This window comes from Plecotus auritus, assembly GCF_963455305.1.
Source record: "Plecotus auritus genome assembly, chromosome: 2".
NCBI lineage: Eukaryota > Metazoa > Chordata > Mammalia > Chiroptera > Vespertilionidae > Plecotus > Plecotus auritus.
This window is the reverse complement of record NC_137771.1, coordinates 124,892,590-124,919,861: the sequence shown is the minus strand read 5'-3', so window position 1 is coordinate 124,919,861 and position 27,272 is coordinate 124,892,590. Positions and strand designations below refer to the sequence as shown.

Sequence of the window (27,272 nt, the reverse complement as noted above, 5' to 3'; positions counted from 1 at the left end):
AATGCACTAACTATATTCTTAAGGGAAAAATTATATGTTTATGTGGCATAAAGCGGTGGAAAGTATTAAATTACATTCATTGGCTAGAGAGTACAGATTTTTCCCCACCCACATTCAAAAACCAAATTAATGTGATAGTTTAAAAGAAAATGAGAGTAATTTATACAGATATTTTTTAAAATGCTGTTTTTCTCAATATAAACAGATGGGGGATAGTCTTAAATTGGGGGTCATAAAACACCTTTATAAATATATATATATATATATATATATATATATATATATATATATATGTATATATATGTATATACAGCTATAATAATAAAAGCATAATATGCTAATTAGACTGGACAGCCGAACAACCTTCTGGATGACCTTCCAGACAAAGCCGGAGCTGTGAGGGCCGAAGCAAGCCGCTGTGAATGCGAGGGCCAAGCCCCCTGCACAAATTTCATGCATCGGGCCTCTAGTATACATATATATACATACAGGCAGTCCTTGGGTTACATCGGACTCGACATACATTGTTTCATGGTTACATCACCATCTCCCATTTATTTATAAAAAAAAAAGTTCCATCATTTTGAGGTATGTATATATGTGCTTTATGTTTTTTATTATTTATTTACCACAAGTAAAGGTCAGGAATTGTTATCTTTCTTTTAAATTTTACTTACTGTTTCACTTCATTACTGCTGTGTATGTGCTCCATGTGACGTAGGTGCTTATGTAGGTGGGTTCCGACTTACGGCGAAAATCGCGTTATGTTGCACCATAGGAATGGATCTCCAATGTAACCCAAGGACGTACTGTATATATATAATGTATAGCAAATATGAAACAAATTATATTCTCTGGCTGAAACCAAAATCCCTCTTATGAAGTGACTCTAGGCAAAGGACAAAGGAATCATTTTTATCAAAATTTCTTCATTCATGAAACACAAAGATAACGCCCCATTATGCCATTTACATTAGGAATTAATGGATCAAAATATAAACCTATGCTTTATATTTCTATTTTTGTAGTGATTAAGATCATCTCAAGAGTTTTCATCATCCAGGCAATATAGAAATGACATCAAATAGACATTTGTTTAAATAATCCAGATATTAGATTTAAATAAACAAAATATTGGATGTATTTCTCTGGATGTGAGATGCAGACAGAAGTTTTATGTGGGGTGATTGATGCACAAATGCTTGGATATCAACAAACATTGATCACAGGCTGACAATGTCAAATCATGGGGTTAAAACCAAGCAACAAGGAATCTAGAGCCATAAAGAAAATAAGAGTCAGATGGGGTGAAAGTCCACAAGAAATAAAAAGAGATGGGATCAAGGCTAGACTTAGTAGCTGTGAAGTGAGGTTACATATAAAAAGTAGAAGCTTGTGGTTGAAAGACAGTTTCAGATTCAAAGCTGCAGGAGTGGCTATATATAAGAATATAAATTATTTATAAATGCTAGCAACAAGATTCCTAAGGTAATTTTAACAAATGATAAATATTTTTTTAATTTCCATTTGTTTTAATCATTTTTTCTAAAAACAACGTATCATGCAAATACTTAACTCCTATGTTTAGAACCAAAAAAAATGTTACAAAACCATATTTTAACTTTATTCTTTAAGATAACTTACTTAATATTTACCTTTTTACTGAATTCTTAGTACATTACCACTGGTGGACTCAAAATACTTATTCAAAAACCTTTACCTTAGTTATCCTTTTTGAAATGGTAGAAAAGCTTCAAACTGATAAATCCTATTGAAGGCAACTATAAACAACATTTGATTCATATACACTGAAAATTGTAAGTAGCGAATGATTTAGATAGAACACATTTAACACTGTCTAGCAATGAACATTTATTATTGGAATATCATGGCAGATGAGGCTGTGGTAGGTAGTAAACCATCAATCAGATGCGATCCCACAACAAATTATACCTCATCAATTGCTTTAATATGTCACGAAGCTTCCAAATAGACATCACTAGTCCATTTGTTAAACCCAAACTACTTTTTCACTGACAAAGCAAAAGACATTTGGTATTTTCATTTATATGTAATATCAAAATGAATCGATGAGATCTAGTCAACCAAAATAGAATTTCTATGAGGATGGGCTATTGAAATTCAGACCTTATTTTTTTTTTTTACTCAAATGACTCTTTAAAATAGTCTTTTATTACATTTTTTACAAACGTTGTAAGAATGAGTATTGTATTTAGATTCTGAAACTAAGAATACCAACATTATTATTTGTAAAAAGTATGTTTCTATTTAAGCAGAATTGAAGGAAAATGTATTCTCCCTTTACATTTCTGTTATAAAAATAAGTATTAAGACATTCCCAAATGACACTGCAAAAAGAACAAAAATAAAAATAGCATGGTTGAATGATCATATACTCATACAGGCATGATAATTACACTACTAAGAAACTCTGCTATAAAAATACTTCTTGCAAAGAAAATCATAACAAGTCTAGTTTTCAGATATTTTTTTTAAATATATTTTATTGATATTTTACAGAGAGGAAGGGAGAGGGATAGAGAGCTAGAAACATCGATGAGAGAGAAACATCGATCAGCTGCCTCCTGCACACCCCTCACCGGGGATGTGCCCGCAACCAAGGTACATGCCCTTGACCGGAATCGAACCCGGGACCCTTCAGTCCGCAGGCCGACGCTCTATCCGCTGAGCCAAACCGGTTTCGGCTAGTTTTCAGATATTGAAAAAATATTTTTATTCCTTCTGTCACATTGATTATTCCTCCATCATGTTTAGTTATGAACCTTGTTTATCTCTGCAATTAATTGAGCTCCTTTCTATCTCTCCTGCAAATATGCATAATTCTGTTTTACTTTGTGTGCTTCCCTAGACTATAAGGTGCTTTAAGTGTGGACAGCCTACCTCACCTGGCTTCTGTTCCATACTGCCCCTCCCAGTTCAATGTACAATTCTTATACACATTCCATTACTCTACAATCATTTTTCAAACATTTTCAAAAATCTACAGGGATATATGAAAATGTTGAAGTAATATTGTTTTAAAAGTATGATCTCTTTACATTTAGTATTCAAATAAATGGTTTTGAAGTATATATTTTGCATGATACATTGGATTCCTGAAAGCCAGATCCTCTTGCTATTAGACGTTTGAAAATGCTTCAGTGTAGTCACAAGGAACACTAAGTTATGATGTCTTAAAGAAATGCATTACTGCTCCTGCATAAGCAAGGGACTTCAAAGAGGATTTGGAAAAAAGAGCTCGAGTTGTAGTGCCCCACATTGGGCGCCAGTTTGCAGTGAACCCCTTTCATGTCCCACGTGGTTCAGGGTTCAGGTTCAGGGTTTGGGCTCTGGAGGAGGCCGCACACAAATGAAAGAGACTAGAAAATATTAATTTGGAAATATTGGGGGCCAGGCGGGAGCCCAACTCAAGGAGAAGGACTCTGCTTTGCTCTGGCCTAGTGATCCCTTTTATTAAGACTATGGGATCCACCCAGAGCTCTAGGCAGGCAATTCCAGTAATAGCCAATCAGCAAGGATTTATATAAGATTAAAAGGTGGAGGTTGCTTTAGCTACCATTGTCTCAACTAGATAGTGGGTGGTTGGCTCTGACCTTTCAGAGCTTCAAGGTTGACCAGCCTTCTGGTTCCTTGTCCACACCTCTCTGCTAGTGAGGACAATGGGCGGTTTCCAACATCCAGTGAATTTTTTTCTCCCCAATTAGGAGTAAGTGTTTAACCTGAGGAAATGTTGTTGTTTTTTTTTAAATTGGATTGAAAGTTTCTATTAATTTTCAGACATCAGACTATCATTAACCCCATTTCCTGTTAGTCCTTGCTGAGTCTGCCACGCAACAAAACAAAACTGTCCCCTGACTCTGAGCTGTTCCTGCAGCAGGTCGCATAGGCAATTAAGAAGGTCAGAAACTAAAGGGAAAATAAACAAATGGGACTACATCAAAATAAAAAGCTTCTGCACAGCAAAAGAAACCATCAACAAAACAAGAAGGAAGTCCATTGCATGGGAGAACATACTTGCCAATGTTATCTCCAATAAGGGTTTAATCTCCAAAATTTACAGGGAACTCATACAACTTAACAAAAGAAAGATAAACAACCCAATAAAAAAACTGACAACAGACCTAAATAGATACTTTTTGAAAGAGGACATAAAGAAGGTCAAGAGACATATGAAAAAAAATGCTCAAAGTCACTAATCATCTGAGAGATGCAAATCAAAATTACAATGAGGTACCATCTCACACCTGTCAGAATGGCTATCATCAACAAACATCAACAAATTAACAAATGACAAGTGCTGGCGAGGATGCAGAGAAAAAGGAACCCTCCTGCACTGCTGGTGGGAATGCAGACTGGTGCAGCCACTGTGGAGAACAGTATGGAGTTTCCTCAAAAAACTAAAAATGGGACTCCCATTTGACTCAGTGATTCTACTTCTAGGAATATATCCAAAGAAACTAGAAACACCAATCAGAAAGGATATATGCACCCCTACGTTCATAGCAGCACAACTTACAATAGCTAAGATTTGGAAACAGCCTAAGTGCCCATCAGCAGGTGAGTGGATTAGGAAACTGTGGTACATATACAGAATGGAATACTACACTGCAGTAAAAAAGAAGGAATTCTTACCATTTGCAGCAGCATGGATGGAACTGGAGAGCATTATGCTAAGTGTAATAAGCCAATCAGTGAAAGAAAAATACCACATGATCTCACTCATTTATGGATAATAAAGAACATTATAAACGGATGAACAAAGATAGATTCAGAGGCAGAGAAGCATTGAACAGACTGTCAAATTGCAGCAGGAAGGCTGGGGAGCAGGGAGGGAGGTAAGAGATCAACCAAAGGACTTGTATGCATGCATATAAGCATACCCAAGGGACGCAAGACACTGGGGGGTGAGGGCATGTATGGGAGTGGGGTGGGGGGGCAATGGGGGGATATGGACACATATGTAATACCTTAATCAATAAAAAAAAAATTGGAAAAAATTAAAATAAAATAAAAAAATAATGAAAAATTGAGAAAAAAAAAGGTCAGCATGACTACCTGACTACCTTACAATGACTTATTCCCCTTGTTAGGGGGACAGCATATTTGCTGTTTGCTATAAAAAAATGTGAATCCCCAAACCTGGATTCCTTTGCTACATTATCATCTGCCCTGTTGTATCAATCTGTGGGGCTTGGGTGTAAAGGATATAGAACATTCACACTCAGACTCTTGCTGTAACTGTGATGTCCTGAGAGTGCAGTTTGTTAACTGGCTTGCTCTGATCCACTGAGACTTTTTCCTATGTTGGGGAACTGTGACATTCTGGTAAACCAATCTGCATGCTTGCTTAGTCATCTGTTTTGGGGTCTTGTTACTCATTGCCATTCTTTCTGAGGTCGGGATTTTCTATGGCAATTAATGACATATTCTATAAAAAATAAAATGATATTTTATATCAGGAAACTAATACTAATTTAGAGAAAAGTTCTCAAAATTATTAAAAAACATAAAATGCTCAATGGTTAGCAAATTTTCCAATTACTATAATTAATACTTTGGGAAATATCTTTGAATGATTTAACAGCAAGATGCTGCTTTATTTCTATTTTGTATAACCATACAATCAGAGAGTTGGATAAGAACAAAGAGATAATCCCTCTTAATAGGTAGTCCTGCATACTCTCCTCCAACTTCTAGTGACAATATATATATATATATATATATATATATATATATATATATATATATATATATCAATGTCCACAAGACAGACATCTCATGCTCAGAAAATTCTAGCCCTTTTGGCATTATTTTTTACATTGATCTGAAATATGAAACTTCTTAAAGCATCAATTAATTTAGCTAAGCATCTAGGGCATCTCTTACCTTTATCTTTGAAGTACCAGACTACATTTTTTCCATCTTTCCATGTGACTCTGAACAAAGTTATCTTATTCATTTTCTAGGCTAATGAGCCTATGCTTTTTAAAAACATTTTTCATAAGGATTGCAAACTTTTCAACACCCTATTTTCTATTGTCTATATGTTCTTTATTCCACTGTTTAAACAGCATGGCATACAGACTATTTCCTTTTTAAAATGTACATATATATGAGTATAGCCAAAATATGGATTTACCTTTCTCTTAATCTTCACATTACACTGCCTGTTTAAATAAGGATTTTTTTTTTCACAAAAATGATGTCAGTGATGTTTAAGCTATTCAGAACTAATCTAAAGTGTTTATATATTGATGTGGAAGAAATTTTTTTCATGTTAGGCTCTGGCCATCATCATCTACTTCAAATGTATAAAAGGCTCAAGTTAAATATTGATTAGAAAAATCAAGGAATGATTTTCAATAAATTTCTGCTTTTTATGGTATTGAACTGTGACACTGCTGATCATCATTATTAAATTTAAAAGCATTATTTTTCATGTAGTTAAATTGAAAATAAAATTGATAAAGTATGTATTTCTAATATTAAATGGAAAGAAAATTTATAAAATGTACATTTGTATTACTAAGGAATATATATATATATATAATTCAAATGTACTACCAATAAAATAAATTTGAATTAAAATAAGAGAATATTATATTTAGAGAATAGTATATTTATATAAAATTGAAAAAATAATTTCATACTATTAAAAGTGTATCTTACTATTAATTCAAATACAATTTCATTCATCATGTAAGTTGAAACTCTTTTATGCAATGAGCTTTGACATTATAAATCCGGAACCTTAAAACAATCATACCTTTTGAGATAATAATCCTACTTCTGGAAACCTGCCAAGAGAATGATCAAATTTATGCTCAAAGATATTTTTAACAGAATAATAGGGCAAAATTTGACATAATCTAAATTTAAGTAAAAAAAAAGATACAAAATTATATATTTAAAATTAATAATTCTATATATATATTCTACATTAAATATATATATATATATATATATATATATATATATATATGTTTTTATATAACCTAATGTATCTGTTTACCAGTATGTATATGTATATGTGGGTATGTATATATTTTAGTAGTTTTCTTGGCATTCAGAAGTAGTGGGCAGCATTGAAGTGATTATTCTTAGGAGGAGGGGTTATAGTAATGTGGGTTTCTCTTAAACACTTTTCCAAGCATTCCTATGTAGATTGATGATGTGTTATTGTGAAAATGAAAATTAAGTTGACCTGAGCTTAAGTTTATCTAGGAACTAAGCTCTGCTAAAATGATATGATAGTTACTAAAACTCATAAAGAACTCCTATTTATCATGCTCTCCAACATGTTTTGTCCTTAGTTAGTTCTGAAATTCTTTAAAGACCCAGTGTTCATTTCTCAGCTGGTTAGAAATATATTTTCTACAATACTCTCAGATCAGAATAATTGAATTCTGAACAATATTTTAATTGATCATACTTTAAAGCCACACAGCTTGTAGTGGTACAGTTAACACCATTTTTGCTCAATGAACAATAATGCTTCCTTTTCAACATATTTTCAAATGTTATAATATTTCAAAATCTCATAGGAACATGATTGTTAACAATATCAAAAGAAAGAATTAAAAAAATTTATAATGATGTATTTATGCCTTAAGTGGCATTCATGAAAAAGCAGGTGAGAAACATTTGACATTAACTGCTTTGGCCTATAGATTGACTAAAATATAGACAAAGGTATATATCATCCAGACTACAACCAAACTCATTCACTAACACTGCTTCTATCTGATACTCCAAACATTTGTAAGGTAGCATTTATATTACTTTTTAATTCAAACTAAGAGACAAGTGGGAAAAATGGCATAATGAGACTTCCTTCTCAAAGTATTCATGATTTCATTAGTTATTTACAAACCTAAAATGCATATGTAAAAAACAGTATGTTTTTACTCTACTTAATGTGTATTCATTATACACAATATAATGAATGTAAAATTCTGCTAACTGACTTCTTTTTTGCTTTGATACTATAATAGTTGATATTCATAATGATGACCCTGAGTCACAGTGATGTCCCAGAATATAAAAATATATACAACTTTACAGTGTAGTATTAAATGAAATGTTGCATTTAAAAGTATTTGAGGTTATTTTATAGGCTATCATATTTACAGTGATTGACCTGTTTGTGATATTTCTGTTAACATTAAAAATTTATTTACAAAAATGGGGGACATATGTAATAGTGTCAACAATAAAAAATCATCTTCTGAAAACCACATTCTCAGACTAAAGCAGATAACAGAAAAATTGCATTTGCAAGTGCTTTTTTTCCTCCTCAAGTAGCTACGGGTAAGCATTTTTTTTTTTTTTTGAAAAAAAATCTCACTTGAAATCAAATTTTATTTTACCAACTAAAGACACTTGTTTTCATGTACTGCTTTAAAATGTCCAGATTCACCTGGACATTTAGGCATGATTTTAAATTCAAACTCTATGTAAATTACTTAAGATCTCTGCCTCAAATAATCAGCCCATAGCGAACATATTATTAATCAATTTAAAGGATTAAAGCAATTATCAATTGGTTAAATGAGAGAGAAAATCCTATTTATTTTTCTGCCCCATCAAATTTTCAGTCATATTTATAGGGACATTTAGGAATCATCTTAACTTAGTAGTTGTGCAATATTTTAAGAATGAATTTTGCTGTATATTTAAGGTGTACATAAGCAACCCCATGAATGAGTCCTGAGTGGAAAAGAGCACAGAGCTTCATTTCAAGTGGACCCCATGTATTGTGTCTCAATAGCATTTATTCGCCCCCTGTGGTTTTTGAGACTATAAAAGTGACCTTTTTCCTTGTTAGTGTTTAACTCTTGGTACCTCAAAGTACTACCCATGTTTTCTCCTAAAATTTCTCCCTTTAAAATGGGTTCTGATAGGAGGGCAAAACAGAATACATTGACATTGAATATTTAGTATAAGTTTTAATGGCACACCAAACTCATCAATTGTGATAAAGATAGGTAATTTTATTGAAGCTATGTTGCAATTCTCAGTAAAACTTCTCCTGTTTCTCCATGTTTATGTATTATTCAGACTAACAGTGACCCTGAAGTACAAAAAGCTTCTTGCCTCTTAAAACTTTTATTGAGAAGAGTTCAAAATGCACACATTTAAGTGCTATTCTGTGTGCATTTAATGTAGAGTAAAAAGCTGTTTGGTGCCCATTTTAGATTCATTGGCAACAAGACAGACAACAACGCATGTGCTATGAGTCATAAAGATATATATATATATATAGATATAGATATAGATATATAGATATATGTGTGTGTGTATATATATGTATATATGTATATATATATATGAAAAATTAAAAGTTTAAAATTAATTTGAACTTATAATGTAATGCACCACGTGAAAATCTAAATCCAACTACCAAATGAAACAGCTTGAAACTTTTTCTTGCCATCTGGTTTTGGACTGGGCTCATTCAATTCCAATTTTGCCCCTGTGAATGCTCCAATTTTATATATACTATATGGGAGCGATGATCTACATGCCACCTAAGAATATCATCTTGGATTTCCTTCCCAAATAACCTATTAATTATGTACATACTTTTCCTTACTTTAAGCCAGATGTGATAATAGTATTTTATTTATTGACTTGTTGAATGATTGTATTTTATTTGACTAAAAATTATATATATGTACATACACAAATAAACACAACTAATAGTTTTACATATTTAATGAGTCTAAAATACAGATTGATGAATTCAAATGAGGAGAGAAAAAAACAGATTTGGCTCTTTGAGTTGCAAAGTAAGAGAAAAAGTAGGGCCTAATATATAGATATAGGATTAAACAAGATTATGCATGGAAAGCATTTACACAATTCTGGCATACAAGTAGTGTTCAGTAAATGTTAGTGATTAACTTTTAGCTTGTGTATGTGTGTGTGTGTGTGCTGATACTAATAAATAAAATATTTGATCTTATTTAATTTTATGGATAAAATATTTATTAAAAACTGCTGTTAGTAACTTTAGATATATTGTCTTATTTTTTCACACAAAATAATATAGTGAGAATGCTAAGAATTAGAGGAGTCAAAAATAGCTAATAAATGGTAGAGGTGTGGACAGAAAATCGACTTATTTGTTATACTTTTATGACATTGTCAAATAAAGTTTAGCAAATTTGAGCAACCATACCATAAAGTTGTGTTTAAATGTATCTGCAAGATATTAAAGCCAAGATTTTTGAAATCAAAATTACAAGAATTTAAGCTACAATAGGTACATAAGAATGGATCTTCTCAGTTTTACTGATCATTTAGTTCTTAATAATCTAGTTAGGTCTAATTGAAAGTAGATGACATTACAAGTAAAACTGGCTTACAGTATCTTTATATAATGCCTTTAAAATTTATTATTATAAGTTAAAATATTTTGATTTGGAAAAGTATTAAGTGATTTTGTGTTACAACTATAATAAATTAGTCTCTGTATGTATATCAAATAAAGTTTAGCAAATGTGAGCTACCATACCATAAAGCTGTGTTTAAATGTATCTGAAAGATATTAAAGCCAAGATTATGTACTCAACTAGTGCATCCAGTCACTTGCCTAGATTCTTCAAACAGTTCAAAATCATGTTTTTCTATATATGCATAATGCATTTAAAATTATAAAAGTAAATCTTAAAGACCATCCAATAATTTAATTATGGTATGAAGGACTTTTTTTTAGAAAACATATATTGAGATTTTAAGCTACATTTTTTATATCTCTATGAAGCTTCTGTTAGAGTATGGGAGGAAAAGGGAATATATATAATACTTTCTACAATAAATATTAAAAAATAATAAAATAAAATGTATAACTTAAAATTGATAATTTACATAACCACACAATTTACACACACATAGTTAAATGCAATAATTATAAAAGACGGACTATTTATATATAGGATATATTCATATATATACCTATATATAATGTATATATTATTATATACACATACATACAGAGACTAATTTATTTATAGTTGTAACACAAAATCACTTAATAATTTTGACAGATAGTATTTTGAACTGTCAAATAAACAACTTAAAAAGATGATTTGATTTGCACAACACACTATATATTAGGCAAACAGTTTTCAGTGAAAAATCTCAATAACAGTGATATTTTATATTAAACTCTTCACAGTGAGAAGACCAACATCAAAACCTGAAATTTTATTCTAGTGCATGGTTCTGTGTCACTGCTTTTGTTTTTAAGATACCAAATATATCCTGCAAATATAATGAGGCAAGCTTTCTACAGGATTATGGTTATCTGCAAAATACCCAGGTAATTGGTACCATTCATTGTTCCCTAAATATTGCAATCATCATATAACTTGTCTTACTAAGTCCTATAATGGTCCATTGTTCCCAGTTCTACAAATGTTAGTTCACTCTGCCTGATTCTCAAAGCCATACTTAACTAATTCTGCTATTTCCCACTAATTTTCCACATGCTACTCATCTGTATCAGATTGATTACTTGACTATCCCCCAAATGTATCACACTGTTTGCCTGGGTTGGGTACCTGGCTCAAAAATATACCACTTGATAACTGTAGTCAAGGTGTTACTCTCATATGACAAATGGAGATTATAAAAATAGCAGTACCTTTCAGATAGGGTTGATGCAAGCATTATGCCACAAAACTTAAAGAAATTATATAACACAGAGACTAGCACAGAGTATGTGCTTAAGAAATAGGAAATAAAAGAAAGGAAGGGAAGGGAAGGGAAGGGAAGGGAAGGGAAGGGAAGGGAAGGGAAGGGAAGGGAAGGGAAGGGAAGGGAAGGGAAGGGACCCACTCTGCATATATATATAACATACAGCTCTATATCACCACATCCTTATTATTATAGTTGTTACCATTTGAAATATATTTTATTTTTATATTTACCTATTCAGAGCCTTAAAAAACCAGAGACACATAATTTACAGTTCATGCATTGCACTAGTTATTTTTCCACATGTATCTTTATGCTTCTCTAACCATTTAAATTATAAGTTTCTCTTGGTAGCATTCCATAAGTATTTATTTGAATGAATATAATATATATTAGGTTTCCTACTGTATAAGCAAAGTATAGAGATATAGCTGATATACATATTTTTTTTCTAATAATACAATAGATGTTGTTGCACTTTGTACAAATTACTGCCATAATCCTTTGAGGGCCTTGAGTGGAAATGCATGATCAGCAAAGTTCTCTATCTAACAGTGATTCAAGTTTAACTCATCACACTTGGCAGTCAACACCTCAGCCCCAAGTCCTTGCATGTGTCCGTGCACTGATCCATGTACTCCCTAAACAGGAGTGGGACATTCTGTTAGAGAAATGAAAATCTGCATGCGGTAGCTGGAAGCAATTCTTGTATCCCTATGGATTGTGGAAGAGACTTCAGTTACATTCTGGATGCCCTAAAATAAATTCTTTATTAGCTGCCAACTGTTACATTAGAGATTTCATGATGTGCCCCTGCCTCCAGAACATAATCTTGGATTTTGCCCAGATTGATAACTACTTCTTCGATGGCAGAGCTTTTGACATTGATATGACAGGGATTCTACCAACCATATGTAGGGTCTGTCCTAATAGTCTATGTGGTGAACTCTTCATAAATTGACAGAAGGAATTAATTTCTATGTTTATTCTGGCAACATACCAAGAGCTATAAATTGGCAGTGTTGAATTAACTTATTAATCTATTTTCCTCAGTAATACCAGGCAAATATCTTCTCTGTGTGAGAATGTAGACTGTAATTTGGTAATTTGTACAAATATTTTAAAATGCAACCATTTCAATAAATATTATTGGAAAATGTATACAAAGTTTTTTTCATTGTTGTGTCTGCATACTACTGTTAATTGGATATTACCCTATTAATATCTACAAAAGAACTCCATTACAAAATGGGAGCTGAAGCACACAGGGTAGACTTAATTTGATGTAAGGGAGAATGTTTTAGCAGCAAACTGGACTAGATTTCAAACTGAATCTGTTAAGTATAAACCACATCCTGCCTAGAGAGGTAATGGGTTCACAACTACTTTCTCCCTGTGGTCAAAAACAGCCACTTTTCCTTCAAATCCTGTTTAGCCACACTAGTCCTAATATAGACTGTTTCTTAGACTATATCCTCATGCCTTTCCACAAACCAAAGATCCCAAATAGATTATTGAAATTTACAGGTTAAGGTGAACTGACACAGCTACCCCATAGTTAAAGGTACTTTGACATATCACATAAACAGGAATAGGAATGCTAATTGTACTTTAAAAGACAGTTATTCTCTCTTTAAAAAAAAAAATTGCACAAATGGAAAAGACAAGACAAACTCACAAAAAATCAGTGTGAATCATCCAGAAGTTAATAAGTGACTTGTAAAACATGTTGAATGGAGCTAACCCAATTTTACTTTAAATTGAGGTAGCATTTATATAAAGAAAGATCACTTCAGAATATAATTTGGATATTTGTACATTACCCTCCAACCCTCAAATAGCACTAAGTTTAACTTTTGTTTTTAACATTACATTCACTTACCTCAGTGGGAGACATACCAGTTTAAGGGAAGAAGTATCCCCTTCATCCCCAACCTTCCCAAAATAAAAGTCCTCACACTCATACATTACAAGTTACCAGTGGGTAGAAAGCTCTATATATAACATATATATTTTTAGCGTCTTTGATAGACTAAATTTTGAATACCTATTGTAATAAATGGCTTTTAAAACCTAATATGAAATCAGAAAAGAAATTCCTTTCATTTGTGAAGCTGTATAATCATTTTAAATTACTAGTAAGGACTTTGGATCTTTGATTTGACTTTAACTATATAACTCTAAATTGTGACTCTTTAGTTACATTTCTTAAATGCTACTCCTGGCTAATAGCAATCCTACGGACTAGTGTGGCTAAATGGCTGAAAGACAACTTTAGATGAAGCCATAGGCCCTAATGTGTTAAAGTCTGGTCTTGGAAAATAGAATTGTCTTCTGATGTAATGGGCTTATTTTCTTCCCTTTTCAGGGAAATATTATCTCCTGTTTGGATGACCTTGGTTTCCTAATCAAACAAAAATCATTCACAGATAAAAGATCCCCAGTCTTGGCTGATCAAGGCCACTATTTAATTCACATAATATTCAATTGACTTAGATCTTATTACAACTCTCATTACTTCTAAAATTTTTATTTTAAAATTTTAATTCTTTTGCAAATAACAAAGCCTATAAACATAACTATATTTTACTTTCTTTTTACACTTAAATAAATAACTTTGAAGGATGAAGGTTTAAATTTGAAAAAAAGAAAATGTTAGCCATGATCTATCCTGAAGCAAACATTTTATGACATACTTGCAAACTCTTTGAAAATACAGCTTATAACAGCAGTGCTGACACAATCCTACCTAAGGATTCATGAATCCCTATACTAATATAGCCAGGGCATTTCATTACTCTCAATTTATCTCTTTAAAAAAGTAAACAAACTCTTTAAAAATCTTTATTTCTGACCTAGCTGGTTTGGTTCAGTGGATAGAGCATTGGCCTGCAGACTAAAAGGTCCTAGGTTCAATTCTGGTCAAGGGCACATGTCTGGGTTTTGAGCTCAACCACCAGTAGGGGGTGTACAGGAGGCAGCTGATCAATGATTCTCTCTCATCATTGATGTTTCTTATCTCTCTCTTCCTCTCCCTTCCTTTCAATAAAAGTTTTTAAAAGTAAGTAAGTAAGTAAGTAAGTAAATAAATAAATAAATAAATAAATAAAATGTCTTTATTTTCTTCTGAGTTTCTGAACAAAGTTATTTGTGTGTGGGATTTGGCTCTGATTCCTCACTCTGAAGTGGAGAGGGTGGAAGTGACAGACACAAACATATAGGATCTAGCACATGTACCTGATAATGGTGGCATGCATTTATATATGTTCATACCATACTTTCCACAGGCACAATCTGACTTTATAAAGAATACATAAACCCCCAAACTACATTCTTTAAAATGGATTAGCACTTTGCTTCCTGAGCAATAGTTTTCCCCACTTTTTAAAAAATCTTTATTGTTGACAGTATTACATATGTCCCCTTTTTTCCCTATTGACCCCTTCTAGCCTGCCCCCACCCTCCTGCCCCAGGTCTTCATCACCCTATTGTCTGTGTTCATGGATTATGCTTATATGCATATAAGTTCTCTGGTTGATCTCTTCCCACCCACCCACCCACCCTCCCACATCTTCCCTCAGTTTTCCCCACTTTTGATAAAAGTATTATTCTACTTGTAAGAAGTTTAAAAAAAAAAAAACTTCTTTTCACCTATTTTCTACTATAAAGAACACGTTAAAACTCTTCAATTTTTTTCTCCATATGTCATCCAATAAAAATGCATTTTACGTAAATATTAAATAAAACCTCGAGGTGTTTTAATTACATGGCAACAAACACATTACATTAATAATAGATAACTAAAATGAAACATGGAGGTTAAAAATGAAATGGTGAATCTGAATAAAAGACAAAGTGATTATGGATAAGATATACTCAAGTCATAATTTTTAAGAGTAAGAAAAGTCCATTATTCTCAAAAACCAATTTTTCTCTGCTGAATTTATCAAATGCTATTTTTCAATAATATTAGAGAACATGCCCAAATTTTACCACAGATTAAGCATACTCCCTGATTTCTGCATCTAAAAAAATACTCAGATAATCTTTTGACCCCCATAGGAAAGATATACTCATTTCAAACTTGAGTTGGAATTTACTCTTCAGTTGTAGAAAATATAAGGTATTAAATCTATTATTGCATACAGATGGAGATTAAATAATTTAAAGAAATGAAAAACAGAAGTTGTGATTATACATAGCACAAAGAACACACTATTTTGCATGAACATTCATATAGTTCAGTTCCAGGTTCATATTCTCACATTATAAATTACTTTTGAACAGCATTGCTTTTTTTTCCTTACTGTACTACTTTCTATATCAGTGAGCCAGAATTTTCCAAGTTTTATAATACTATAAATACATTCATATTTTTCTACAACTAAGCTTGAAATTTAAATAATGTAGTGAAGTGTGGTAATAAAAATGATTTTCCAACATTAGAAAGGTAAGATATAGCACCTATTTAGAAGTAAGAAATATGTCATTAATACCTAAAGTCATAGAATATTTTATAACAAGTCTAATTTTTCATAGACTTTGCTTATTCATAAATTCATAAATTGCTGAGCATCTAGTAGGTGTAAGACTAAATGTTAACATATTTAATCAAGGCAAAATTTCTCTTCAAATAACTTACAAAGTGGCAAACAAATACAAAATAGATACACTTAACAATAAAGTAAAGTGAGGACTGACAAATGTCTCCTGATCTGAATGAAATGCCCTAGTCATTTAAGACATGGAATATTGATCTCAGCATGTCATTGGGGGGCATTTAATCTGGTAGTCAGAGCTAGTACAATAATAAAGGAGCATTCCAGAAAAAAAGAAAAAATGATCCATTTATGTTTCTTCAAACCAGAAAATTTTAATTTTTTTGGTGTTTGTGATATACTAAATTATCAATGTTCAAATTTTATTAATAAAACACTTTATTTCTTACACAATAACAAAGAATTGAAGATATTGGATTGTGTGAGGTACTTACTAAAACAATTTTTTTTTACTAGCTCATATAAGTAAAAAAGAAGTCAGAAGCAATATTGTAAAAATGACACCAGCACATTTTAAAAAATTTTTAAAGTAAAACAAGAAAAGCTTCAGAAAATTTCAAAACAAACAAAAAATATAAATAATTACCAATATAGTATATGAGACCATGAAAATTATGACATAAAATATAAAATGCCACTCTGGATATTCCCAACGGCAGTGATTCAATGCACCATGAAATAATACAAAGAGATAGCATGTACTCACAATATTTTCTAACTATTCAGAGAGAGGGGGAGATAACTGCCAGAGAGGTTTTCTTTGTTTAGCAAAGAGAGATATGGACAACTGGCTGCTGTAATTTATAAAAGGAAGCAAGTCAGAATGTTGTGAAAGTATTTTCTGAATCGTCAAAAGTTTCGATAATGTCATGCTCTATTGACAGAGTTTAACTCTTGTCATAACTGAGAACTTTGAATGAACTCAACAAACACTTCCATGGAATTTAAATGGAGTCAAGGTCAAGTGGAAGTGTGGGTGGGGCATTATTGACAGTCAGCATTGGTCCCTCCCCTTAGTTTGATCAGTGGCTACTCTGATTGGTCACTGTTTGTATTACAAAGGTGCTTAATGTTTTGACTATCACCCTTAGTGCTATCCTTATCCTATTCTTTACTCCTATTTTACTATTTATACTTATTTATTGCCTATTTTTACTTTTAATAGCAGCTATAAATATTAAAACTTTGCTTAAATTCTAATTTCTAATAATCCCCTTTTTATTACATATATTGGTCACTTTTAATGTAAACTTCTCTATAAAGTTATGCTCATTGAAATGGAGCTGTTTATATCTTTTAGACATTCTTTCCAATGAGACTAATTAAATGCAAAATAATTAGGTCCTTCAATCCTAATGAAGATGATTTCAGCAGTATAGTTAGGATTTTTAGTTAGTTTGTCATGAATACAACCTTAGGATCACTTCTACTGCTCTGAACTAAGCAGATGAGACATCCGCTTTCCCCTAAGGAGTTCACATATTGTGATTAAAGGCAAAAGCATGTGCCTGAGGGAAAACTTGCGGGCCTATTAACCTATATTTGTGATTCATGTTCATTGATGAGCTTAAAATCCCTTGGTAGCCAACAATAATCAGTATTTTCACCAAATGCTCTAACAAGTCAGCTTACAGATACTTGTTTTGAGCTGCCTGGCCACATGCTGTAGATACCACTCCTCACAGGCCCCAGCTATTCAGTGGTCTATGATGCTACCACTCCCCAGCCCTGTCCCAATAACCCCTTCTCTCAGAATGGTGATTTCTGTTAATACAACAAAAATGGAAATTGTCAGTGCAGGCAGGTTGCCATATGGAGGTTGACAGCTGCTCAATCAGAATAAAACAAATGCACACAGGCAATGCGAATGCAAAAAAAAAAAAAATTTCACAAGAAAACTCTGTCATTTTGTTGTTATTACTTTTTCTAGGGTATTTAGAAATAGAACATCCATTTTATAGCAAATAAAGAATAGTTAAAGAAACTGTCTTTAAAATTTTGTTTTAAATCTTGTTTCTCTTTGCCTCTGGCCATTGTGTTTAATGTAAGTAGCCTCATTCACCACCTCCACACCATCCCATATATACATATACTTCTGTTAGGTGGTCTACAAAATAATAAAAAAGACTCCTACTTCCTAAAAAGATAAAATAATGTTGAAAAATTATAAAAATATGTTTTCAAAGACTGCATAATACTCCAAGAAAAAAGTAACAGCATTTTACAACCCATTGGAAAGATAACACACCACCATCAAATAGCCAAGCTCATGAATAAATAAATATTTAAACATATACATATACATATGCATATCAATGTAAAGCTACTTTGCAGAAACCCAGAATCTGTAGAAAATATTTATGCTATGCATATACAATGACAAAAAGAGGAACTGAAAAGGGAATAATTTTAAAGAGCAGCCAATACATTTAAAGTTTTCCAGTAACTTGCCTGACCTTTCTAAAATATACAAGACTCTTTTAAAAGTAAATGAAATATTTTGCTATGACCGCCTCTTCCTGAACTTGACTGAGTCATATCATTGTTGCACAGCAGAGCGAACAACTTTCCAGCTGAGCTAGTTAGAAGACATTGGAAAAAGTCACGTGCTCAAAAATGAAACCTTTCAGACCTGATTTACAAATAGAACCCAGTGCCTCTGTATCTCAAGCTGTGCAGAATGAATAAATGCCTAGAAACATGTGCAATCATTTTGAAGTAAACATTCTGACTAGGTTAACATTTTTTCTATAATCTTGCAGCTATGTAACTTTCTCACTGGGTTGCTAGAGCTCCAAACTCCACTGCTAAAGTTTACTACAGCAAATCATACATGTTAGTAGTGCCCACTATCCTTAAAAAAATTTATATAGAAGTACAAGTTAAGACTTCTGACATCTTTGAGAGTTGATAACACCATATATCTCTAGATCCCAAGCTACCAAAAATGCTGCCATGCAGGCTAACATAAATAACAGCTTGCAGCTTGCAAGAAAAAAAAAAAATCAGATGACACTAGAAAAGACAGTAACGTAGTAACATAATTTACAAGGCCCCCCAAAATTTGCAGCTCCACTCCTTGGGGTGCATCTGCACCAATCATCTCAGCTAAGTGCCGGTTGGAAATTTTCCCTAGAAGTACAGTAGGTGGAAGATTTGCAAGACCTTAATGCAATAAGAAGAGAAACAGAAAGATAACACTGAAGGAGCTTGTGTATTTAGAAAATCCTGCAGAGATGCTGTGAAAAATTGTTAAAACTTTTTATTACTATACATGCTTCTCTTTAACCTCACATCATAACACTGACAGTAAAGCAAAGGTGGGAAGACCCAGGAAACATTTTAGAGCCAAGATCAAAATAGTAGGGGGTCTGAGCCAGCTTGCTCAGAGTTGGTCCAGACGCTGTTGAAAAGGATGCTGCTGCAAAGTAAAATCCTCAGATACTCCCATCAGGATTGTTCCCAAAACAGGCAAACACTGCCCCAAAAGTCTCCCATGGAATATTTCTGCGGCCTCATTTTGGCTTATAGCATTCACAGAACAGATACCCCGATAACATGTGTTTAGTAGAAACAAATGGCACTCAAGAAAAGCAACATCAACAGAACTTCATAAAAAGGCAGGTTCAAAGTACCAAACAGTATCTCATATCACAATTTTTCAACAGCAGAAAGAAATGGATTATATCATTATAGCACTTCAAAATACTGAAAGGCTTAGTCTCTTTCAACAGACTTTTTTTCAATGAAGTTAATGTGATTTATCTTTATTAACACATCAACATTGATAGAGTCAGCCAGAAAATCAGTGTTGGTGGTACTGCTTTTCCTAACATTCCCCTTCTTACACATCCTCCTGATCATTTCACAAAATCTGCTAACAATTCCGAGATCTAACATATTTGAGACCCATTTCTTTTTTTAAATAATGCAGCTTCTTAGGAATACTAAACATATCCTTGAATTAGAGCAGCATGCATCTGGCCCTATATCCTTCCACTGGGGGCGGGGGGGAGGGGATCCTTGCTTTGATAGCCCAGCAAATAAATACTGCGAAAAATGTATTTATATCAATAACAGAGAAAAACTCTTTTTCCTAGCTACCTGCAACAGATTCTTTCCTGAAATAAGAATCTGATTTCAAACAGAGCAGTCCCTCTACCTTCAGCTCTCAAGTTACCATCGATCAGCCTCGCTAACTCCAATTAGATCTTTAACAGCAAACTTTATCACTTACCCCCCTTCCAAGGCTTCCCTTTCCAGGGGGGCCGAGTCAGCTTGCTCAGAGTTGGTCCAGAGAAAAAGAGCATCAAAACGAAGAGAAGTTCAAGTCTAGTAATTTTCCCCACTTTCTCTGATGATAACATCTCCACAAGTTAATTTCACACAGTGTCTCACATCCTCTTCCCCGGGTACTGAAATAGCGTTAATCATTGAAAAACCGGAGGCAGGTGCTGCTTTGCCATCTTTAACAGCTGAAGGAGCAGCTCCCGACTAGCCCTGAGCCAAGCTACATTTCTCACGGATCCGGCTCCTCTCTGGACGCAGCAGCACTGCTCCTGCTCCAGGGGCGGTACAATAATTTCTGATCTCCACTTTGCTTTCCGTGGGAATATAGTCCTCAGCGTTCTGGGTGAGCTTGATTGCAAATGATAAAACCAGCAATGTCTGTGTCCAGCAGAAAAGAGAAAATATGTCAGTATCGTGTGAAAAAGATGAGCAGCATTTGTACTGACAGCTTTCAGGCTGCTGTGTGATCCTAATAGCTGTGCAACCAACCAAATTGCTCTTTTAAGAGTAATAAGGCTTCTGTGAAAGCCGGTGTCGCTGCCACTTGGGTGGGTAGTGCTGGGCTTGAAAATTGCCCAGGAGCCTCCACAGATAAGGACTGCTTCAGTTCCGCTTCAGAATATTAAGGGCTGAGGAAATAGAGTATGCACAGAGGGTAGTTAATCTATTGTGTGGATAGAGGAGGATTCCAGCAATGTAGTAGGGAAAGGCACGGAACATAAAAGGCATTTTATTTTTCCTCTACTTCACCCCAAGATGTTTAAAGGGGATTGTGTCTGTACTAATTATTCATAGAAGGGTCTGAAATATTTATTAGCAGAACAACACCAAGTGTATGATTTTTATCCACAACCATAAAACAGGCAGGGCAAGTTTTCAATAGTTGCAGTTGTCTTCTGTGTTAAAGTCAGGTTCTTTGGGTGTTACCTGAATGAACCCACCATGAGTGCTGTGAACAAACTTTTGGACACCAGCAGGGACTCCGCCACGGTTGTGCTAATCACACAACAGGGAAGCACATTTTTTATTTGTGTATATCACTATGGAAATATAGAGCTCGCTAAGTCAGTCTTTTGCAATTATATTTATGAAAACATTACAGATCATAAGGTGTAGTTATAATCAACATCTGGGTACAAGAATCCCCAGGTTGTGGGCTCCATCCCCAGTGGCTTGCAGGAGGCAGCCAATCAATGATTCTCTCTCATCATTGATGTTTCCATCTCTCTCTCCTTCTCCCTTCCTCTCTAAAATTAATAAAATATATATGTATGTAAAAAAGACTATGCCCTTGAAAGAAGAGGAGACAGGTAAAAGCAAATCATATCAAAGTAATTTGGTCTCTACTGTATGGAGTGAATGATCATGACTGAAACATTCTAGCTAATATTTGAAATCTGCCTGCATCTTAGTATTATCTATATGGTCACTTATCCCTTTAATCAGTAAGCCACAATGCATGAATTATACATTTATGTACTTTAAAGTAATCAATTGCTATATAATGATAACCGCCAATTTTATGATGTTTCCACTTTCAAAATGGGATAAATTGCTCTTTTCAAATCATGTTATTGAAAGAGGTACTTTTGGAAGAATAATGCATCTTGTGGAGATAAACTATATTACATTTCAAAAGACAGTTATTAAATTTGTTTTAATATATAAAAAATAATATTTATCAAAGATGATGGGATACACAAAACAAACTCATAGATTATCCCCTGGTTTAGAAACAATAATCAATTTGCATTCAACTTCTAATTTGAAAACTTACTAGAGAAGTAAAAAAAGTTCATATGATGCTGATTTTATAACTAGTGAATTTAAAATTTTACATTTATGTAACTTTAAAATGGTAAGTTCAATTTTTTTGGTTCATCCTCACCCAAGGACATTTTCTCATTAATTTTAGAGAGTGGGAGGGAGGGAGAGAGAGAGAAAAAGAGGGAGAGAGAGAATCCTCGATGTGAGAGAGGCACATGGATTTTTGCCTCCCAGATGTGCCCTGACTGGGTTGGGGATAGAACCTGCAACATAGGTATGTGTCCTTGTCCAGGAATCAAACCCAAGACCCTTCAGTGTGGGGGCCAATGCTCCAAACACTGACCAGCACCTGCCAGGGCAGTAAGTTCACATTTAACTCAGAATTCTATTTTCTCACTACCAGTCATTCTTAATTTTGTTTACCTAATCATTTCCTCTCTCCTCAAAAGCATGTAAACAGAAGTTGGTAAAATTAATTAGCCAACTCCCTCACCATCACATTCTAAGCAAGATTCTAGAACCAAACATATTTACTATCTACTGGCTCCATTGTTCTTGAAAGAAACAACACAATCTTTCATAATTAGTGAATTACGTTTTGTAATTACCTGAGCCTTATGTGGAATAGGGAACTGACAAATAGACTTAGGCAACAGAAAGGATGTTTGTAGCGATGTCAAACTTTTCTGAAGGGTCTGACCAGAATGGGGTTAGTAGAAAAACACTCTTTTCTCAATATGGGATACAATTAGCTAGGTTTACTCTTAAGAAAATTTCAAGATTAGATTTTTAAGATTTGCTTTCTTCTTGGGGACTCCCAGTAAACAGCAGGCCACAACTATATCTGGAAATGAAACAGGAATTAGAGGAACCAAATCATTAATAGAGAGAAGGCCATTCTCCTCTAGAACTCATCTGGCTCAGGTGTGTAATGCTACTCAAGGTTTCTAAATACTGGAAGAGATTTGAGGGAAACCTCAAATGGGGGAGTACCAAAGTGAACAAATAAGGGTGGAGTTTGAAGAAAATGAGAAATATTGAGTGGAGGAAGGTCCACATGAGACATATTTCTGCACAGGCATGAGTGTAGAAATGCCTTCCATCCTAATTTAATAATAACAAATTAGCTAACTTTTTGCAAATTCTAAGTACTTAACATGGATTAACTCATTTAATCGTTACAAAAATCCAATGAAGTAAGAATATCAATCTCTATTTAGTACGTTAGGAAACTGAGGCACAGAGAATGTACGTCACTTACCCACAGTCATAGAACTTAAATAGCTCAGCTTTGAGTCTTAGCAAATCACTATGCTATGCTCTCTACTAAACTGTACTTTCTGTACTCTTAACCCATTTGAGAAGCTTGCATGACTTTTTTGTGAGGCAATATATTTATTAATTTATTTTATTCTTTTATTACAGTTGATATTGTAAATTACTAGAGGCCCAGTGCACAAAATTTGTGCATGGGGGTGTCCCTCAGCCTGGCCTGCACCCTCTCACAATCCGGGACCCCTCGGGGAATGTCCAACTGCTGGTTAGGCCTGCGGGATCAGGCCTAAACTGGCAGTCGGACATCTCTCTCACAATCTGGGACCACTGGCTCCTAACTGTTCACCTGCCTGCCTGATTGCCCCTAACCACTTGCCTGCCTGCCTGATCACCCCTAATTGCCTCTGCCTCAGCTCCTCCCGCCACAGCTTCATCCAGAAGGATGTCTGAAAGGTCGTTTAGCTGTCCTGTCTAATTAGCATATTATGCTTTCATTATTATAGATTTTATATTAGTTTCAAGTGTGCAGTATAGTGGTTAAACAGTCATATAACTTACAAAGTATAAGAACACACTTCTTAATTCAAGTATGCACCTGACACCATACATGGTTATTACAATATTATTGACTATATTCCCCATGCTGTACTTTACATCCCTGTGACTATTTTGTAACTACCAATTTGTACTTCTTAATCCCTTCACCCTTTTCACCCAGCCCACCAACCTTCCTCCCATCTGGCAACCTGCTAGCTTAATGTTAAGTAACATCTTTATATAAAAGAATAGCAAGTAATGATAGCACACTCAATGTGTGCCAGGTTTTAATTGCTTTCTGTATTTTAGTTATTTCATCTTCATAAAAACCTGTTGAGGTGAATCCATTAGCAGTCATATTTTATGGATAATTACTTGTTCAATATCATATAGTGAGTAAATGACAGAGCCAGGATTTGAACCCTCCGTATGTTCTCAGTGTTCTGTTTTCCAGAGTCTGGTGCAGGGGTCTGGGAAAACCAGTTAGGGCTCCAGGAGGGTTGGAAGAGTAAAAGATTTGGGTGTGGGACTCTTATGGTATCTATGACATAGAAATTTTCACTGATTGTTGGGAGCTTCAAGGAGATACAGGACTAAGAAGTAGCAGAGAAGGCCCCCTGAGAGAGGCAATCAGAATAAACTTCAACACCTACATGTTCTCAAAGGAGAACAGAAGGAAAGAGAAAAGCTCAGCAAGACCCCACTTATGGACAGTTGCAATACAACATACTAAACGCTTTAATGTAGGTCATATGAAATTGTTAGGAAGACTGAAAAGAATGAGAACTGTGAAGGTGGTGCACACTAAATCAAACTGCAGTGAACAGTAGGAGAACGACTTGGTACAGCAAGAATATTCCAGACAGAGAAGATGACCTTTTGACTAAGACTCGAGTGATGCATATATATTTTAAAATGAGGTCAAATCAGGCAAAAGGCAGATAATAATCCAGACTTAGAGAACAACATGAGCAAGGTCACAGAGATAAAAGAAAGCCTGGCACCTTGCAAGAACTTCCGGAAGAGAGCATGGTTGGGTATCTGAGCCCATGGGTGAGTAGTGGGAAACGAGGTAGCAATGGTAGGCCGGGGCTGGATTAAAAATTTTAAATATGTTTACTGCCAAAGGTCTTACTCTTTTCCCCCCTTGGGGACAGGGAGTTAATAATGTGAGTTTACATCAAGAAAATGTCATGATCCAAAATTAGCTTTTCAAAAAATATATTTGGAAGCAGAAAACTCATTTACTAGTAGAAAAAGCAATATTCCAAGTAAGATATATTTGCAAACTGAACTAAAACATTGGAATAGTAAGGGACTAAACCCTATCATCAGTACGATTATGTACTTAATAATTTGGTGACAAATAGGAGCAGGGAGAAATAGAACATTACTCCAGTGTTTCAGCTCCCTTCTTTAAATATGTGTTTATCAGTTAGGTTTTGTCTGACTTGCTAACATTTGCTCTGATTTTGACAACATTAAGTAATATTTAGGTATCTTAGCAATTATATTCATTTTTATTCTGATACCATTATTCACTCTATTCCAATGACATTCTCTAACATCCTACTATTTATGAACAATAAATACCATCTTATCTTTTATTTATTTTCTTAACAAGTACATATACTAGTATGATCTTACTAATCTCTGATACTAAGTAATAATGGTGTAAAGTGAGCCACTCTGCTATGCTTTTAATGATTGAAAATATACAAAATAAAACCTCTTATTAGTTTATAAGCAACATCATTGCTAAGCACTTGAAAAGAATTAGTTGATTTTTGTATCAATGTATTTTTTAATCTCACAGATTATATTCATTTCATGAAATGTGGCTGCAGACTGAGCCAATCCCTTGTCTGAAAATTCTGTGAATTTGGTCATTAGGTAACTAAATGGTTCTTGGTCAAGGGCAATTATATCTTCTGCACAGAATGCCAAATGTCAGACATTTTTTTTTGTTGTCACAATGGGGGTATGTGTGTGGGGCGGGGGAGGATGCTACTAGCATATATAGTGGCTAAAGGCCAGAGGAATTTCTAAACATCCTATAGTACACAGGACAGCCCCCACAACAAAGAATAACCTGGCCAAAAATGTCAATGGTGCCAAAGCAGAGAAACTTAGGTATCTTCAGCTCGTCTGACCACAAGATGATGGTTCCTTCCTCTAGCCACTGTTTCACTAAGTATAGCCGAAACAAATGCTCTTGACTCAAGTTCACAGGAGAACCACAGAACACTTAACAGTGTGCTCCCCTCTGACTCCAAGGTAACATGTCCTATTTATATTCTTATGCTTTAAAGGCAGTCTCCTATTTCTCCAACTATAATTCACTGAAAGCAATCACTCATCTCCCTGAACACCTTACACCAGACCAAGTGTTGGAGTGCTGAAAGGGACCCAGTGACGCATCTATATATCAGTAAAAATCATTCTTGTCCACAATGTCTCAGTGTCTCTCCATTACTTAAAATGCTAGAGAAAATCACCAAGACACACTCAGCTCTCTGACTGCTTACCTTTTTATTAAATAACAATGATTATTCTCTACTAACTATAGGTTGTACTATTATTAATATATTTTATAGACTTCATTAATATGCCATCAGAATAAAATTTTTGCTGGGTTTAATCAAGGAGCATTGTAAATTAGCCATAGTATTAGCTTGATAACGCTTGAAATACCAAAGATAAGTTCATGAATACATGCATACAGACATAAATACATAAATAGTTGTCATTAATCGCTTTGTTTTTACTCCCTAATTCTCTAGCATTCAATTTTGACTATGTAAGCCAAAATACAAATATAAGTGTTTTTTGATGTCATATTAAAAGCCCATTTTATTCTAATACCATTATTAGAATAATTTTTTTCTTTGTTTTTCTATTATATCTTTTTTAAACAAAAACAATGATGTCTATCTCAGATCACTCTAAATCAGTGGTTCTCAACCTTTCTAATGCTGCAACCCTTTAATACAGTTCCTCATGTTGTGGTGACCCCCAACCATAAAATTATTTTCGTTGCTACTTCATAACTGTAATTTTAATACTGTTATGAATTGTAATGTAAATATATGTGTTTTC

General features: G+C 33.9%; 1 protein-coding gene across 8 annotated transcripts in view; it reads right to left on the bottom strand.

Moving 5' to 3' along the window:
• Positions 1-21,103, bottom strand: part of ROBO2 (roundabout guidance receptor 2) — a gene marked incomplete at its 3' end in the record, with an annotated part of 1,552,622 nt that extends 1,531,519 nt beyond the window's left edge. For all 8 annotated transcript variants that reach the window (XM_080654546.1, XM_080654549.1, XM_080654547.1 and 5 more), the window contains exon 1: positions 20,542-21,103. In XM_080654546.1, coding sequence (XP_080510672.1) covers positions 20,542-20,671 — 130 coding nt within the window. In that variant the 5' untranslated portion in view covers positions 20,672-21,103. The remainder of the gene's footprint in view (positions 1-20,541) is intronic.
• Between the last annotated feature and the right edge of the window lie 6,169 nt (positions 21,104-27,272).